The sequence below is a fragment of the Phocoena sinus genome, chromosome 3, assembly GCF_008692025.1.
Source record: "Phocoena sinus isolate mPhoSin1 chromosome 3, mPhoSin1.pri, whole genome shotgun sequence".
Classification (NCBI taxonomy): Eukaryota; Metazoa; Chordata; class Mammalia; order Artiodactyla; family Phocoenidae; genus Phocoena; species Phocoena sinus.
The window spans coordinates 100,430,485-100,448,859 of record NC_045765.1 but is presented as its reverse complement, the minus strand read 5'-3'; the positions used below and the strand labels follow the sequence as shown (position 1 = coordinate 100,448,859).

General features: G+C 36.2%; 1 protein-coding gene across 1 annotated transcript in view; it reads left to right on the top strand.

Moving 5' to 3' along the window:
* Window positions 1-18,375, top strand: part of ADGRV1 (adhesion G protein-coupled receptor V1) — a 533,314-nt gene that overhangs the window by 88,348 nt on the left and 426,591 nt on the right. Inside the window, exons 29-37 of the mRNA XM_032627062.1 lie at window positions 408-623; window positions 1,331-1,575; window positions 2,831-3,012; window positions 3,834-4,645; window positions 6,921-7,130; window positions 15,179-15,309; window positions 16,375-16,474; window positions 17,121-17,300; window positions 17,938-18,101. Coding sequence (XP_032482953.1) covers window positions 408-623; window positions 1,331-1,575; window positions 2,831-3,012; window positions 3,834-4,645; window positions 6,921-7,130; window positions 15,179-15,309; window positions 16,375-16,474; window positions 17,121-17,300; window positions 17,938-18,101 — 2,240 coding nt within the window. The remainder of the gene's footprint in view (window positions 1-407; window positions 624-1,330; window positions 1,576-2,830; window positions 3,013-3,833; window positions 4,646-6,920; window positions 7,131-15,178; window positions 15,310-16,374; window positions 16,475-17,120; window positions 17,301-17,937; window positions 18,102-18,375) is intronic.

The following is an 18,375-nucleotide window of genomic DNA, read 5'->3' as shown; positions in this document are numbered from 1 at the left end:
AAGGTACCATACACATTTTCTTTTACTGTTGTAGATAAGGGGCCATCTTGCGGTAATGAATGACTCTCTATGTTCATGTGCATATCCATATCCATATCTATATGTCGGTGTCTATATCTGTATCATCTATATGTGTATATGGCAAATAGAACACATTATGTATACATCGTTCTAAAAATGAACGTGAACAACCCAGATGTCTTTTTCGTTATTTTGTTGTATCAAACTCATTTTTTTCTTGCAAGAGAGGTAAGTCTTGTTTAGAATAAATGTAGTCACTATCCTCGAAAAAGTCTTTCAAAGTATGTCCATGGAATGTGATATGTCATAGTATTTCCCTAGAGTATGGGATGTTTATTATCATATACTGGAATAAGTCTTAGCATTTTTCTTTTTTGTCTTTATAGGTGAAGATTATAGTATAGCTTCATCGGATGTAGTCTTGCTAGAAGGGGAAACAAGTAAAGCCGTGCCAATATATATCATTAATGACATCTACCCTGAGCTGGAAGAATCTTTTCTTGTGCAACTGCTGAATGAAACAACAGGAGGAGCCAAACTAGGGGCATTAACAGAGGCGATCATTATTATTGAGGCCTCTGATGACCCCTATGGATTATTTGGTAATGAGACTAGTTTGTGTCTCTCTTTTACTTGTCTGTATAGATTCATACCTTTCTTTATTTTTAGAGACTCAGAATTGATTTGATCTTGTTCTGTTTTAACCTGCTATTGCTGATATATAGGACACCTATGTGTGTTCACTAGCAGTGGTTAGTAAACCTAGCAGTGGTTAGAAATCAACCTCTCAGAATAAATCTGGAAATCATACACTTTTAGGCTTTTAGGTCAGATCTGGTTCCTAGATGTGTTTTGTGAAGTTTAGACGATCCTTTAAAAAACTAATTTAATTCACAGAAATTTGTACAAAAATCTGAATTTCTGGCCTATCTTTATAGTAGAAAAATATGGTGACCTCAAGCCCCTTTCCTTCATAGTATCAGTCTTAGGAGAGAAATCGCAACTGCCAGGCTTGTCCCATGCAGTTAGCCCCTGAACTCACTAGACCTACTTCACTTATGACTGGTATATTCCTGACCTCTGTGGACATCTGAGTTTATGCTTTCTGCTTCTATCATAATGAAAATAATTTGGAAAATTTGGCAGGCCTGACCAATTTGTATCACAGCATGTTTCTCTGATTTTGTAGGGTTTCGCTTCTTAGATTGCTTAGGGGAAAAAAAGAATCAACTGTAGGATGGCAATTGGTTTGTTCTACATTGACTTAGTTTCACTTTGTATTTTAAATTATCTCTGCTTTGCCCTTTAGGTTTTCAGATTACTAAACTTATTGTAGAGGAACCTGAGTTTAACTCAGTGAAGGTAAACCTGCCAATAATTCGAAATTCTGGGACACTCGGCAATGTTACTGTTCAGTGGGTTGCCACCATTAATGGACAGCTTGCTACTGGCGACCTGCGAGTTGTCTCAGGTAATGTGACCTTTGCCCCTGGGGAAACCATTCAAACCTTGTTGTTAGAGGTCCTGGCTGACGACGTTCCGGAGATTGAAGAGGTGAGAGGAATGGCTACTCTAGAATGACACTGTAAAACATATCTTGTCTTATAGTGACTAGAACAGATGGCTGTTATTGTGACATTTATAGAGGTGTCTGATAAATTATTTCTGCAAGAATGTTCAAAATATGGTAGTGTGAAAGTGATCCTTAGAGATAACAAAAAACAAGAATGTTCTAGAAATAGGTCTCATACACATACTAGTTTACTAGTATAAGATTTTTTTGGTACAGTTATGTAATATTTTTCTACGTTTTGGTTAAATGATTAAACATGTATAGTCTGCCATAAGTTTTGCTGTATTGTTTCATATAAACTCTTAATTTGTTTGTATTCAAACTTCTTTTGACTTGAGTGTGAGCCAGTCTTAATTATGTGTAGATTTTGATTTTTCACTCATTCGTTTATTCTTTAGGATTTACTATGTGACAAATACCATGCTAGATTTATCTGCCTGATATTTATTTTTCATCATGAAGAGGCAAGGTGACAAATATATAGTCTCAGTGGGGAAATTGATTCATCACTAACATATATTGGCTGAAGATAATTTTATTTTATTAAATTCAAGTATTAAAAGCTGGAGCTCATAAAATTACATTTAATAGCATTTATTCTTTAATAGTGTCAAATTTTTGTAGAAGGGAAATCCATAAAATTTCTTTTCGGATGCTAATTGTGTCATTACTCACTTCTTAAATATTAGATATTAGTTAATACATATACAACATTTCTCTTTCCTTTTCTCTGAATTTAGGTATGAAAACCTAAAAACTTATCATAAATTTCTCTAAATTTATGATATGTTTTTAGTTTTACGTTTTATCAGAGAATTTTCATTTATGAGAATGTGGGAAATAAAGCATAATAAATGAACTATTCATAAAACACATATGCAGTATCCTCCCTAAGTAAAAACAGGTATAGGGGTTAAGAGTATATTATTGAAGTGGTAAACATAAACAGGCCTCTTAAAATTGATTCACAAGATTGTATAACAGAATATTAAGGAACTTAAACAGCCTGTATTTCTTCTGTGCCATCATGCTCTATTGTTAAAAGTTGGTGATGGATTGTTCTGTTACGTGTTGGGATTGTAAATGTAATGGAGGAGTTTCTTTGAGTCCATTTATATTTTACTCCATTTTGTTCTTGTACTTGTATGGATAGTTTTGATTTTTTTTTTCCTGCATCATTTTTATTCTAATTTCAGAACCGGGATTCTGTTAAGGAAGTTTTCACTGTATTTTTAGGTTATCCAAGTGCAACTAACTGATGCCTCTGGTGGTGGTACTATTGGGTTAGATCGAGTGGCAAATATTACTATTCCTGCCAATGATAATCCTTATGGTACAGTAGCCTTTGTTCAGTCGGTTTATCGTGTTCAAGAGCCTCTGGAGAGAAGTTCCTGTGCTAACATAACTGTCAGGAGAAGGTATATGAGATGTGGCTGCTTGTATCCGGTGGGGGAGGGGGGCGGTGATGGAACTTGTGGGGTGGTGGGCAAGGATCTCTTACACAGTCAAATAAAGTTTGGTAGTTTTTGTAGAATGTAAATTATTTTATAGGTTATAATTTGTTAATTGAATTATGCCTATTAACATAAAGAGCTCATTGTGTCTATCATACCTTTTATTAGTGAAATGGATTATACATCATTGGGCTTTGCAGCCCCAGACACTTATTGCTTTAATTGGTGATGTGTTTGAATTAGAACTTGAATACAACTGGCTTCTAAATTAAAGAACATTCAGATGCCATATGAAGTGGTTGACTTTCAGGTTCCGTTTTATCTGGATTTCTCTTGTGAGACAGCATCCAGTTCACTGAGCTCCTTCAGAAATAGAAAATAGCTGGTCTTGCTTGTGACCTTGTGGCAAGTAGTTACATTTCCTTAAAATGTACTCAATGTTGGTATCATTGTTACTTTGTTTCAGTGAAAGCTAGTAATGATGATTCATTTTCTGAGTCTTTGAAAATTCTGAAATGGATATGATTTGCATATGGTACAAGATATTTTCATAGCTTGGTTAAAAATAAGTAGTATTTGATTGAAAATGAGCCAGATTTCCTTACATGAGAAAACATAATGCGAAAGACAAATGTTATTAAGAAACATGGTTGTGTTTGCGCTAGTACTTTATCCACTTAAAAAAAAAAAGTGAAAACCACAATCAGCATTCTCTTCTCTATTATGTAATCCACAGATGGCTTTGAGTGCTTAACCTGTCTTTTAATTGTCACTCCACATTTTAGCGGAGGGCACTTTGGTCGGCTGTTGTTGTTCTACAGTACTTCCGATATTGATGTAGTGGCTCTTGCAGTTGAGGAGGGTCAAGACTTACTGTCCTACTATGAATCGCCAATTCAAGGGGTGCCTGACCCACTTTGGAGAACTTGGGTGAATGTCTCTGCAATGGGGGAACCCCAGTACACCTGTGCCACTTTGTGCCTCAAAGAACACGCATGCTCAGCGTTTTCCTTTCTCGGTGCTTCTGAAGGCCCCCAGTGTTTTTGGATGACATCGTGGATCAGCCCAACCATTAACAACTCAGACTTCTGGACCTACAAGAAAAACATGACCAGGGTAGCGTCTCTTTTTAGCGGTCAGGCTGTGGCTGGTAGTGACTACGAGCCTGTGACAAGGCAATGGGCCATAATGCAGGAAGGTGATGAATTTGCAAATCTCACAGTTTCTATTCTTCCCGACGATTTCCCAGAGATGGATGAGAGTTTCCTAATTTCTCTCCTTGAAGTTCATCTTATGAACATCACAGCCAGTCTTAAAAACCAACCAACCATAGGACAGCCAAATACTTCTACAGTTGTCATAGCATTAAATGGTGATGCCTTTGGAGTGTTTGTGATCTACGGTATTAGTCCCAATACCTCAGAAGATGGCTTATATGTTGAAGTTCAGGAGCGGCCCCAAACCACAGTGGAGATGATGATCCACAGGACAGGGGGCAGCTTAGGTCAGGTGACAGTCCAATGGCGTGTTGTTGGTGGAACAGCTACTGAAGGTTTAGATTTTATAGGTGCTGGAGACATTCTGACTTTTGCTGAAGGTGAGTTACGGTTCTAAATGGATTTCAGTTCCCCCTGGTAAAGTCGTTATAGTCAGTTTTTATGACAAGGTTCATATGAATTTTTACTGTATACATTCTTGCTAATGTGTAAAAGTGAATGATGGTTTTGAAATAATAGTAGTTGGCTTGTTAATGGTTGACATGACATATGTAGGCCCATGGCATAGGGCCCTACATGTGTATCTTTTTTAGTTTATTAAAAAGATTTTCAGGGAATGTGAGAATTTTATCCCTTTTATGTGTGGTAGCAGAGCCTTTAAGGAAGTGTAGAGGCAGCTCTAAAGCAACTTTTAATTTTGTAAGGGAAGTTACAAGAATGAGCCGGGTAGCTACAACCAAATGTGGGTAAGAAGTATTGGTAGCTAGGAAAATGGGTACTAACTGGGAAGCTTTTTCATATGCACTAGACAAATCAGGATAAACCTCCAAAGAAAATAATTTGTAAGTATAAATAGCATAAACTTTGGTGACTTGATTCATATTAAATTAAGACTAGTGGTAGATCAACTTATAATACTGTTCTTAGACTTGGATGGGACCACTATTTTAAATTTTCATGAACAATGAAATTGCAGAGAACTTGGACAATAATTAGAATTAGGGTCAGATTCACTGATTCTTTTCCAGGGTTGGTTGAATCATTTATATTTGAAAATTTCAGAAGTTCATATATTTAAAATAGTTTTCTTTGGGTAGAAGAACGATATCTTTACTGAGATCATTATTTAAATCCTGATTTAGTAAATTATAAATTCCATATGATTTTTTAACATAGTGTTTTTCTGATTGAAAAGTAATATTTATTCATGAAAACTTCAGGTTATACAACAAAATGAAGGAAGTAAATGTTACTCACAATTCCATATCTTAGAGCATTCATTCATTGCATCTTTTATCATTTAATTTTAATGCATATACTTTTTTGGAAACAGTAGTCAGGGGTCATGATACATATAGATTATATACTTTTTGAATCATCTAATAAGCATTATATTTTAGAGTAAATTTTTAAAATAGTATAAAACTTCTCAAGAATGATTGTTTCCTAGTAAATGGTTTTGGGAACGATGGAATAATGATATGCTTGATGTATGGGTTTGTGTGTGTGCACAGGTTAGTAACTGGTAACATTTCTCCCTATTTCAAAGGAAATATTGAACTTTGAGGAGGGACTGGAGATGAAAATTTAAAGTTAGATTTTTTTAATGGCTTTGGTAACAATAAAGAAGCAATCATATAAAGTAGTGGCATTATACAAATTAGTATTACCTTGAATTGTAACTTTAGAATCACACGAAATGGACTATATTTTATAGTTAACCTAGATTCTCAGATAACATACACTCTCTTGAGGCAGTCTTGACACTGAATTGAAAAAATATAACAGGGTCATGAGAGAGAGAACATGCATTCACATCCATTTTCTCCTTTCTCCTGCCTGTTCTCACCCTTTCAACATCTTTCCAGAAAGTGGCAAAGAATTAGATGGGGAACACTGTAGGTGAACAGCAGAAGCAGTGTTGGGTTTGGGGGTTTTCAGTGATGCCCTATCTACTAGTGGGGTCCTAGACCAAATTGCAAAGTAGATTGCTTGGCCCTTATTGCTGTTATGTGTCCCTTTGAATTCCTTTTCTGCCTCCTTCCCTTATTGCCCGAATCCTGGAGACTAGTATTTGATGTTGTCATCTCATCTGGCTCCCCAAAGACTTATCCCGTTTATGTGGGTTCTCTTGCTGAGAATTTACCATCCTTTTCAGTTTCCCATTTTGACCACTATTCCCTAAGTGTTCCTGGTCTTTCAGGGAAGTTTTGGCTTTGATTACCTGAAAATCATTCATGGTAATGCCAAAATGAGAATGTGACCCCACTTTCTAGAGGGATCTGTTTCTAAACAGTAGATGCTTCAGAACCTCTTCCCCTAGCCAGGTCATGGTTCTAGGCTAAAGACCAGCAAGTAAAACCATGATTCCTTGAAATAGTTCTACCCTTTAACTTTCCATAATTCAAAATGTGCTTTTCCACAATCTGCCCATATTAATGAAAATTTTACAGTGTTTTATAGGTGAAAGGGTATACATACTTACATACAACATTTGCTTATAGTGGCACTAATATTACTCATGGTATTGAACTGTTATAATTCACTCATGTATTTTTACTTAACTTTTTTCTTTGAAAGAAGTTATCTTGGACCTTTGTGAATTCTCTACTGATGATTTTCTTACTTAGGTTTTATTCCATTAATTCTTTATAGGTGAAACCAAAAAGATAGCCATTTTAACCATTTTGGATGACTCTGAGCCAGAGGATGATGAAAGCATCATAGTTAGCTTGGTGTACACCGAAGGCGGAAGTAGAATTTTGCCCAGTTCCGACACCGTCAGAGTGAACATTTTGGCCAATGACAATGTGGCGGGAGTTGTTAGCTTTCAGACTGCTTCCAGATCTGTCATAGGTCATGAAGGTGGGTTCCTTTCTTTGTTGAGCACATTCATTCTCTTTTCCATGGATGTCATTTTTTGTCTAGTTTTTTAAAGTTTCCCATTTTAAAAATTCTTTCATTATTTTGTACAGCTGGGTATGTTAATGTACATGGAGCTTATTTGGGAGAGGGCTGTATAGTGAACTGTTTAACTAGATTTAGGAGCCTCGCAGATTGGTATTGTGTTCTAGCTTGCCATTCCCCACTAGTGTGATTTTAATGAAATTGGTCAAACCTAGGATGCTCAGCTTTCTCATCTGTTAAATGAAGGGACATACTACTTCCTTCGTAGGTTTCTGTGTGAGGATTAAGTGGATAAATGTAAAGTGCTTAGCATAGTTCTGGGCACATAGTGTATATGTGCTCAGTGGTAGCTGTTGATGTTAAATGGTGAAATATTGGCTCTCTGTTCAAAAAAAATATAGCAGTTTCTGATCAGTGAATATTTTAGCTTGGATTTCCTATGTTTGTATATTTTATGAACAAAGTGCCAAACTAGAAAAAAATTATACAATGTCCTCTTTTCCCGTAAAAAAACAGTAATTTCCTTGAATCTTAATATTTTACATCATTTATAGGGTTTACATTTATAGGCTACTTTTTGTTTAAACCATTATAGCAGTGTTTTTGTCTTTGAATAAGTCTGTTTGAGATAAAACTGGTATTTATAGTCTGTTTCACTATAATTTGTGTTTAAAATTAAAAAATAATTGTACCTAAAAGAGTTAAGAAATGAAAAGGATATAGATCGTGCATTTGGACTTCGACTTTATGGATGAGAAAACTGAGACAGAGAGATTAAGTGACTGGACACAATCATATAGCTAGTTAGTGACTGTGCCGGAAACTGAATGCATTTTACTGTGCATTACCTTTTACCTTACTGTACTCCCAACTTGCAAGTTTATTTAACTTAATGCAAATATCTGAGCCATTTTCCAATACTCTTTCCTTTTATTAACGGTTTAAAATCTCATGTTGTCATAACAATTGTGAGTAAAAGTGACTAACACATTGCTATAAGTCAATCTAAAGACAGATCATCAACTCCCGAAAAAATTATTTGTAGTATAATACAAGTAAAAAGTCACTGGAAGAGAAGTTAATCTCAATAATAATGACAACAACAATAACACTTATTGAGTGTTTTCTGCATGCCAGACATTTTACATCCATCATTTCACTTAATTTTAACAGGGCTATGAAGTGGGTTTGACGATATACACCAGTTTTTCACACAAGGAAACTGAATGTTAGAGAGATTACCCAGCACATAGTTATTCATGGTGGGGCTTAAACCTAGTGTTGTCTGAATCCAGAGCTTATGCTATAGGGCACCTTGTGAGAAGAAACTCGTTTTGCTTGAACTTACATCTACTACAGAACCTGACAATGCAGGAACGTCGGGTAAATATTTCAGGATTTGAGTTGGAAGAATAATGAATTTGAGTAACAGTGTCCATGTGAGAGGAGGAAACTTGGTGAGAGAATCTGACTCTGTCTTAAGCTAGGGGTGGAAATTGGATTTTTAGAGATAATCGTTGAAATCAGGAAAATTAAAGATCTAAAATTAAGATCTTAGTGGACAGAGGGAGAAAGCAAGTTGTCAAGGTTGGAGCTATGTGGGACACCAGGGTAAGGTGCTGGGACAGGCAAAAGGCAAAGGGTAAAGGGGAAAGAAGGCTCTGCCAGAGAGGTGGGAAAAGACCAAAATAAGAATGTGTTTTCATTAGTTATCAGAAGAAAGTAACCAGCGTGTCGTACTACATGGGCAACAAGTGAGATTAGATTCCCAAATGGGCTAGAGGGAACAGTAGTAACTGCAGAGGAATTGTCAAGGAAAACTTGGCATGGAAAGCAAATAACTAAGGATAACAAAAGACAGGACTGTAGAAGCCTTGGGGGCAGTGCTCCTCAAAGCACAGTCCTCAAGCTGACATCTGCACACGAAGTGTTTGCTTTTTGTTTGTGACAAGATAAGTTTGAAAATTGAAAGGATCTTTCTAGAGACTTTTAAAACGATTTCATTTTGCTGTGATATCCAAAAGTGATATCTAGGGGCTTACATTTTGTATGTGTGTTCTTTTTGCCATTTAACTTATCTAGTCATTTATTTTATTGTGTTTTACAAAAATGTCAGTTTATGATAGATCAAGGAAAACAAAACAAAACAAAAAACAGACAAAAACCCCTTGTCTGGGACTTCCCTGGTGGTCCAATGGTTAAGAATCCACCTGCCAATGCAGGGGACACAGGTTCGACCCCTGGTCTGGGAAGATCCACATGCTGCGGGGCAGCTAAGCCCGTGCGCTCTAGAGCCCGTACACTGCAACTACTGAGCTCACGTGCTACAACTACAGAAGCCCATGGGCCTAGAGCCCGTGCACCGCAACAAAGAGTAGTCCTCGCTCACTGCAGCTAGAGAAAGCCCGTGTGCAGCAACAAACACCCAGTGCAGCCAAAAAAAAAAAAAAAAAAAGGTGCTCAAAGCAGAATAAAGCCAACCCAGAATTCTATACTAGTGAAAACATTTGTCAAGAATGAAAGTGAAATAAAGATATTTTCAGATAAAAGAAAACTAAAAAACATTACTAAAACAAAACCAAATCCCATCCTTCACTGCATTAGGGGTGAGAAGCACTGCCTTAGGTGATATTCTGTTTGTTGGCTCTGTGAGCAAGGAAGGGAGAAAAATTGGCGAAACCAGATTAAAGCGTAGAGTATTTTGGACTTGCTTTGTTTTGTTGAAGAAATATAGAGAAGAAGACAATGTAGAAGAAGAGAATAAAAGTGTTAGTGGCATGGGGGTGGGTATAAATAAATTCAGGGACCAGAAAGGATTAGATTTAAGGGAGGACACAGAGCTGGACTAGGTATGTGATTTTCAGCAATATGATGGGATTTTTTTTTTTAAGAATACAAAAGTATTTGGATGTCCAGGATCACTTGAAGGGCATTTTAACCGTAAAGGAGCTAGCGTCATTACATGCGTCCTATGGAAGTCTGGGTGGTGACAGTGGTGGTGGGTTGGAGGCTCTGAAGAAACCCAGGCTCTTGTGCTGAGCACCAAGTCATCTTGGGGAAACTGCAGGGTCTTGGCACCTGTGTTCTCTTTCACCTGAACGAACTTAACACCTGAAAACCAGATTGTGGTCTCTTTAGTCTCCAACAGCTAAATATCTGCAGGGGATGCAAAGAGAAAAAATTATTAGTCATTAAAACACGTGGTCCAAACGTGTTATTGGTTTATCATATCAAAAGCATATCCTATCTGCTTCATCATATCAATCTATGAGCATGAGTTTGGTACAGGAAATAGAACAATGAATTGCTTTCAGTAATCAGTACTCCCTAGAATTTTTACATTTTCTAAATAAAAATTGGTAGGAATTTCTATTTTTTTTTAATTTACTTTTCTTTCCCTTTTCTCCTAAACCTTTTCCTAGAGTCTAAATTAATTTTCTTTTTTCAAAAACATTATGTCTAACCTCAAGAATTCAGTATTTTGCGCATGTATTCTTTGTATTACTGCAAACTTTCATAGAGAAATGTATATCAAGCAGATGTTTACAAAAATGAAAACTTCATGGTGATTCTTCAAAGATAACTGCTAAAGAAATGGGGTAAAAAAATCATGCCATGTAGACTGTTGACAGTGTTAACATTGCTTTTGACTTAGTGTTGGAGTTTCATTTACGTGATTAGATTTAAAATGTGGACAATGCTGAATTTCTGGCTCTAGAATACATTTTCATTTCATGGGGAGGAATTGCCTTAGTGTTTAACAGTGTATTGAATTCTGTAGAATCCTATTTCTACATTTTTGTCCTAAAGCAATTGGACAGATGCCCAGTGGTAAATATTACTTTCTTTCAAATGTAATGGGCAGACTTTAGAAATATAGGACAATAGATTTTTACTGTGGTTGCAAAGTATGTATAAATGTGCTCTTTATAAATCTGTGTTAAACGTTTCACTTCACACATCTCTGCAGCATTATAATCATTATGTCACGTTCAATGGATTTAAAATTTCTCCTTTTCTCAGAGACAGCATGTATTTTTTCTAGGTAAAGATTTGAACAAGAGATGTGATTCTTTAAAAATATATATCGAACTGCTATATTAGAAACACTCAACTTTTTTTCTTATTGACAGTTTGTGTTTCATATTATCCCTGTAATTGTTTTAAGTCATTTTCTATTAATTGTAGAGCACAGTTTGGATGGTTCCTGTATACCACGTATACATGAATCTATTAAAATATATTTCCTGTATTTTAGTTTTCCATTATTTTTATACACATTGTAGTTGACGTTTATCTTTGTAAAAACAATCCTGATTTGTTTTAGGAAGAAATACATGAGATACTCTGGGTTATTAAAATTAATTTTATATTCATATTTCTTATTTGTGTTAGGCTAGGTCTAGAACCCATATGATCTTCCTTTTTTGGGGTCTTTTATGGCCACGCCACGTGGCATGTAGGATCTTAGTTCTCAGACTAGGGATCGAACCCATGCTCCCTGCAGTGGAAGTGTGAAGTCTTAACCACTGGACTGCCAGGGAAATCCTTTTTTTTTTTGGTCTTAGATCTTCTGCTTAAAGTTAAAATGTATCACCGATTTTTTGGTGGACTCTAGATTTCATATCAAGATGATCTTACAGGAATTAGTCAGACTCTTTAGTGGGGGAGGGCCCTCTCTAAGTCTTCATTCTGGGCAAAAACTAGAAGGCAGTGTGGTAAAATATTGGCTATCTGAAAATTTTACCTTCCTTCTTTAGGACCTATCTTCTGTTCTTCCCTCGTATTTAGAAGACTGAGCACTTGTTTCTAATTTTTTCCTTTTCCTATGTTCTTTGACTTCTCCTCTAGGTAGAAGGTAGCTTTCTGGTAATTCTTCCTAGAAGGCTTTTTTAAAAAAAAAAAAACATTTATTTTTTTATTTATCTTTGGCTGTGTTGGGTCTTCGTTGCTGAGTGCGGGTTTTCTCTAGTTGTGGTGAGCGGGGGCTACTCTTTGTTATGGTGTGTGGGTTTCTCACTGCGGTGGCTTCTCTCGTTGCAGAGCACGGGCTCTAGGAGCGTGGGCTTCAGTAGTTGTGGCTCGCGGGCTCTAGAGCGCAGGCTCAGTAGTTGTGGCACACGGGCTTAGTTGCTCTGTGGCATGTGGGATCTTCCTGGACTAGGGGTCGAACCCTTGTCCCCTGCATTGGCAGGCGGATTCTTAACCACTGCACCACCAGGGAAGTCCCTAGAAGGCATTTTAAATGGACCTGATTCTTGGCAGTCTGCCTTAAAGAGGCAGTTAATACCTCTATTTTGATTCTTAGGAAAACCTTCACACTATTTATGCTGTTGACGTGATTTTTAATAGGCTCATGAAATTATGTGTTTAAGGAATACTTGGTTTACCTTTTATTTGTGTGTGTGTTGTGCTTCAAATTGTGTTTCTTGTAATATTTTCTTGCAAGTTAAATTCTTGCATGGTAACATTAAATTTTCAAAGGTGATATTAAGTGGTATTAGACTGAGCATTTTAAAATTTATTTATTTATTTATTTATGGCTGCGTTGGGTCTTCGTTTCTGTGCGAGGGCTTTCTCTAATTGTGGCAAGCAGGGGCCACTTTTTTTTTTTTTTTTTTTGGCGGTACGCGGGCCTCTCACTGTTGTGGCCTCTCCCGTTGCGGAGCACAGGCTCCGGACGTGCAGGCTCAGCGGCCATGGTTCACAGGCCTAGTTGCTCCGCAGCATGTGGGATCTTCCCGGACTGGGGCACGAACCTGTGTCTCCTGCATCGGCAGGCGGACTCTCAACCACTGCGCCACCAGGGAAGCCCGGGGGGCCACTCTTCATCACGGTGTGGGGGCCTCTCACTATCGCAGTCTCTCTTGTTGCGGAGCACAGGCTCCAGATGCGCAGGCTCAGTAGTTGTGGCTCACGGGCCCAGTTGCTCTGCGGCATGTGGGATCCTCCCAGACCAGGGCTCGAACCCGTGTCCCCTGCATTGGCAGGCAGACTCTCAACCACTGTGCCACCAGGGAAGCCCTAGACTGAGCGTTTTTACATGTAAGAAGTTTGTAGGAGGATTTTACTTTTTTTTCTCCTTAGCATTTCATTTTTAGTTTTGCCTTTAATGGTGTATTTATTCCCAAATCTCTATGTACCATCTTACAACCATAATTTTTTTATTATGATATTTACAGGTTCCCCTTCAATCTGGATTTTCATTGACCTACATTTTTTTTTGCCACTTGTATTCCCACTGCATTTTTAGCACTTGTTCAAACTTCTATAATTTTCATTTTGAAGTATTACTGGGTTTTGTGATTTAAAAAAAATTGAAAACCATGAGTCTATACCTTTTTGTTTGGGTCATCAGACAACACTGTAGGTGAAAGAGCTTAATAACTCCAAGGTTCTCTCTCTGCCATTCAGTAATAAACCCTTGAGAAATTCTGCCTGGTATACAATAGAGAGACTCCAGCGTTTCATTGTAGTGCCTGCATTTTATTCATATGAGTTATATAAGTATAAAAATTTTAAATGGCATGGCAATTATGGCTGATTGTACCCATTCTTTCAGTTATATCCTATCGTTGGACACTCTTATTTCTAATAACAGTTCTTTTATGTTTCAATAAAAACATCCAAGTCATAGTCTGCTATTGTGATAGCAATTAAAAATTTTTTTTTGTATTGAAATATTTTAAAATGTGTACATTAAACATTGAACTGTTTTAGGAAATTTTATTTAGAAGTCTGTTTTTGCTTTCTTATATTTTCTGCTGTCCCAAAATAATTTATGTAATAAATGTATTAAAGTTATGTATGCTTAAATTTAGTATGAAAATTTTATTTTGTTTTTTAGTAATTGAAATAAGATAATCTCTAAATTAATGAATTTATGATATTTTAAGAAACCTTTCTATTAGAAATAATTATTCAATTTTATTATTTTAAAAAACTGTGGTAGTTAAAACATATTTGGAAAGGGTGTTTATATTTTACTGTGTTATTGCTACTCTCCTCATTTAAAAGTGTCAGAAGTGTGTATTTATTTGGATAACTAAGTAAAAGTGGTATTTTTAATGAACATGCATGGATTTCAACTATATGTCTATGCTATAAGGATGTGTTCTTTAAAGCCTTTTAAACATGAATTCATTTATCTTTTAACAATTATTAGTTTTTAGTAATATAATTCATTAATGTACCTTAACTTCTGTTCATCATCATAAAATTTTTGAATTCAGCATATTTTCAGCAAGACACATGGCCATCACCAGTACTCCCTAGGAGCTTACTTTTCAATTCCAGCAATTTAGAAGAAATGACTTTTATGATTTTCTTCAATTTTACAAAATATTACATGAGGATAAAAGCCAGGAATGGAAAGTATCTAAAATGCCTCATTTATCCAGGAAGGATAGCTGTAACTTTGGTGAAGTTACAGAGGTTGATATACAGATTTGACACCTTTCCTTTGTATTTCTTTCTATAAAACAAAATCATTGATGGTATATGTAAGTTACAATTTCAAGAAATGTGATTTTCAGGTATTTGCAAGCATTTTTATGCATGCATTGTGTAAAATCACATTGCATACCAGTGTAAGGAATTTTTGTCCTTTTGGGAAGTGAAGGAAGAATTTACTTGTGTTATTACTAGTTTTGACCATGAGGACTTAATTATTTTCTTTAATTTACAGAACATTTATGTTCTGGTGCATGTTTTGGAGTGTATAAAAGTTTGTGTTTTCCATTTTAGCATGTGCTTTTGTAACTCTTACATGTTAAACTTCCTGAAGTTCTACTAAATGGAAGTATTTAGAAGTGGGATAAACAATAATGTGTTGATAAACAATAAGCATGTATAAAGCTTCTAGAAAATTGCAAACAAAACAGCTTTGTAATATTCTTAGAAAAGGTACTGTAGTAGTTGCATGTTTGGGATTTGGGTTTTGTTGACTTCAAATGTTAAGCTCATTTTACATTAAACATTCATCAATCTGTACATTTCACCTGCAGGAGAAATTTTACTATTCCATGTGATGAGAACACCCCCTGGTCGAGGAAATGTTACTGTTAACTGGAAAATTATTGGGCAAAACCTAGAACTCAATTTTGCTAACTTTACCGGGCAACTCTTCTTTCCTGAGGTAATACCACCAAGAAAAGCTTTACTGCAATATCTGGAGGTAACTTGTGTTTTGTGAGGAAAATGGGAAAACTCTGATTATGTAATACAAAGATTAATAGAGATCCAAGAGGGAGCTGCTTCCTTAGAAACCTAAAGGAAGAACATTACTCAAAGAATTTCTAAGACTTAAGGAGGGGGTTTGTATTTCCATATGTACTAGGTAGATCTCCTTTAAAGAAACAGAAAAAGTTGACTTTGTATTTGAGGCAAGCCCTCTTGTTGCGTTCTTGCCCTCCCACTGTTGGTGTCAACTGTGTCATTAAGAAGATGATTACTGCTTGTCCCTCTTCTCTTACCCCTCACTGTCTTGGAACTTTCAATGCACTTGGAACTTAAATGTTTCACTGCTATGAAACAGCACATATAGCCTGAGAAACAAATGTCTTTTTATCTTCTGTTCACACAGTATTTTTGAGGTTACATTTAAAAGCTCTTGCTGACAGTTTGAAAGAAGATGATTGGTGGAAAATAACTATAAGAAAGCAGTTCTTGGGTAGAAAGTTAGCACTACTTTATTGTTTCTCTTCGTCTTCTCTTCTCCACGCTCACTTGATATGAATTCTTGTTTGGTAAATTGTTTCATTCTTTTTCTCTTCATTTTCACTCCCTCAATATTAAGCCTAACCCCTATAACCTTCTGCCTTGAGGACTACATTTGACTTCTAATAACTGGTTTCCCTACAACACTGGTCTTCTTTTCCATACTCCAGTTTTTCCCATTAACCACATAGAAATCTCTCCAACTTATTGCTTTGTCTGGAATTTTCAATAGGGCTACATTGCTCACTAGATAAGATCTATATTCATGAGCTCAGCACTCAAATCTTCCACAGTTGTTCCCTATCTACTTTAAGCGTGTTTTCTTATGAGTCAGTGGTTTTTTATTTAATTTATTTTTTAAGCCACAGAACACTTTGTTTAAGTGAAAATATAGTTGGATGCACAATTTATAAGGCCAGTAAAAGCAGGAGATAGTTTGTGCTCAGTGACAGTAGAGGGATGAATTTCTTTCTGTTTGACATAGGGGTCATTGAATAAAACAATATCTGTGCATCTGTTGGATGACAATATTCCTGAGGAGAAAGAAGTATACCAGGTCATTCTGTATGATGTCAGGACACAAGGTAATGCAGAATTTAATTAAATTATTTTTCTGGTGTATTATTCTTTTCAGAAAAAAATAATAGTTGCTGTCTCTATATTTAACAGTTAGATGCATAGCGATTTTAAAAATGTTATTTAAATATCGTCTGCCCCATAACATTTAGATCCAAAAGAATCAGCTCAGAATGAAAATACTTATCTTTATGGATTCAAGTTAAAACCTCTAAAAATTTTGCTAAATATTTCCTATGGAGTAAAATATATTTCCAAAGGTAGAATTTAATGAAATTAATTTTATGCTAAGCTGACCAATTTGGATTCTGGATCAGTTTTATGGATAAATTAGATTTACTAATTTGAGCAAGTTATCTGGGTATTTTCCTCAGTTTCTAATCAATTTCTGTAATTCAGATGACCAGTATAGAACATAATGACAATAATAGGTTGAGCCAAAAAAAAAAAAAAAAAAAAAAAATTTGCTATCTAAGAAGAAAAAAAAACTAAAAGGTAACTTCTGTTTGTCACCCGGAAGATTTCTGTTAGAGGAGTGAAAGTAACCACTTTCTGGTTACTTTAATATGTTTCAAAAAGTGGGGTTATATTTTAAGTATTTAGAAGTTAAGGTCAAGTCACTGTTAGATTTCTTGTGGTCCCTGACTTTCTTAGGAGTTCCACCAGCAGGAACTGCTCTGCTTGACGCTCAAGGATATGCAGCTGTTCTGACCGTAGAAGCCAGTGATGAACCACATGGAGTGTTAAGTTTTGCTCTTTCATCAAGATTTGTTTTGCTACAGGAGGCTAACATGACAATTCAGCTTTTCATCAACAGAGAATTTGGATCTCTAGGTTTGTGTTACTCTAGAGTGAATGGAGTTTCCAGGCAGGTGCTTTTTTAATATTCTACTAGGGTGGATGAAAGCCATTGCTAGAATAAATCAGGGACAGGAAAACAATTAATATTTCTTAGTTCAGGACAGGATTTTATAACTTCTTTATTTTTGAAAGATTAAAGGAATTTATCTAGTGTCACAGAATGCTGTGCAACAAACCATCATAAACTCTCAGCAGCATATGGTAATGGGCCAGCCGTGGGTCCACTAACTGAGTCTGGGCTTGGCTAGGGTGGCTGTATTCCACGTGTCTCTCATTCTTCTCCTGGAACCAGTTGGGGCATAAGAAGGCAAGCAAAAACACGCCAGACCCCATAGGTCTAGGCTCAGAACTAGCGCACCATCACTTTTACCTTGTAGCCCAAATAAGTCACACAGTCAAACTCAAAGTAGAGGTAGGCAGGGATGCCTTGCCCACAGTGCAACATCACTGAGCCATTACATGGTAAAGGCCAAGAACAGAGGAAGGGGTGAAGAATTGGGGCCAATAATACAGCTACTGATGTGCTTTTAGGAAAGTCAACAAGTTCATAATGAGATACTATTTTTAATTTTAAATAATTTAAAAATCCCTTCCCATCCAATTCAATTAGGAGCCATTAATGTCACATATACCACAGTTCCTGGAATGTTGAGTCTAAAGAACCAAACAGAAGGAAACCTAGCTGAGCCAAATGTTGACTTTGTCCCAGTAATTGGCTTTCTGATTTTAGAAGAAGGGGCAACAGCAGCAGCCATCAACATTACTATACTTGAGGTAAAACGCTTATTTTGCTATTACTGTATTAAACGCGAATAACCACATAAAAAGTAGAAGTTGATTAAATGTTCTGGTGTCTTTAAATCAACTTATTTCTTTTTATGACTTTTTTTTAAAATTACACAGGGGATTCTTTTCTTGTCTAGATAGGCTGGTCTGTTGTTGTATATTTTATCACAGAAACAACTTGTGATAAAGAAAATTTCCTTAGGGCAGTCCCGTTTAAGATGTCATTGGCCTAAGAGATTCCAAAGGAGCATTTTGATTACTC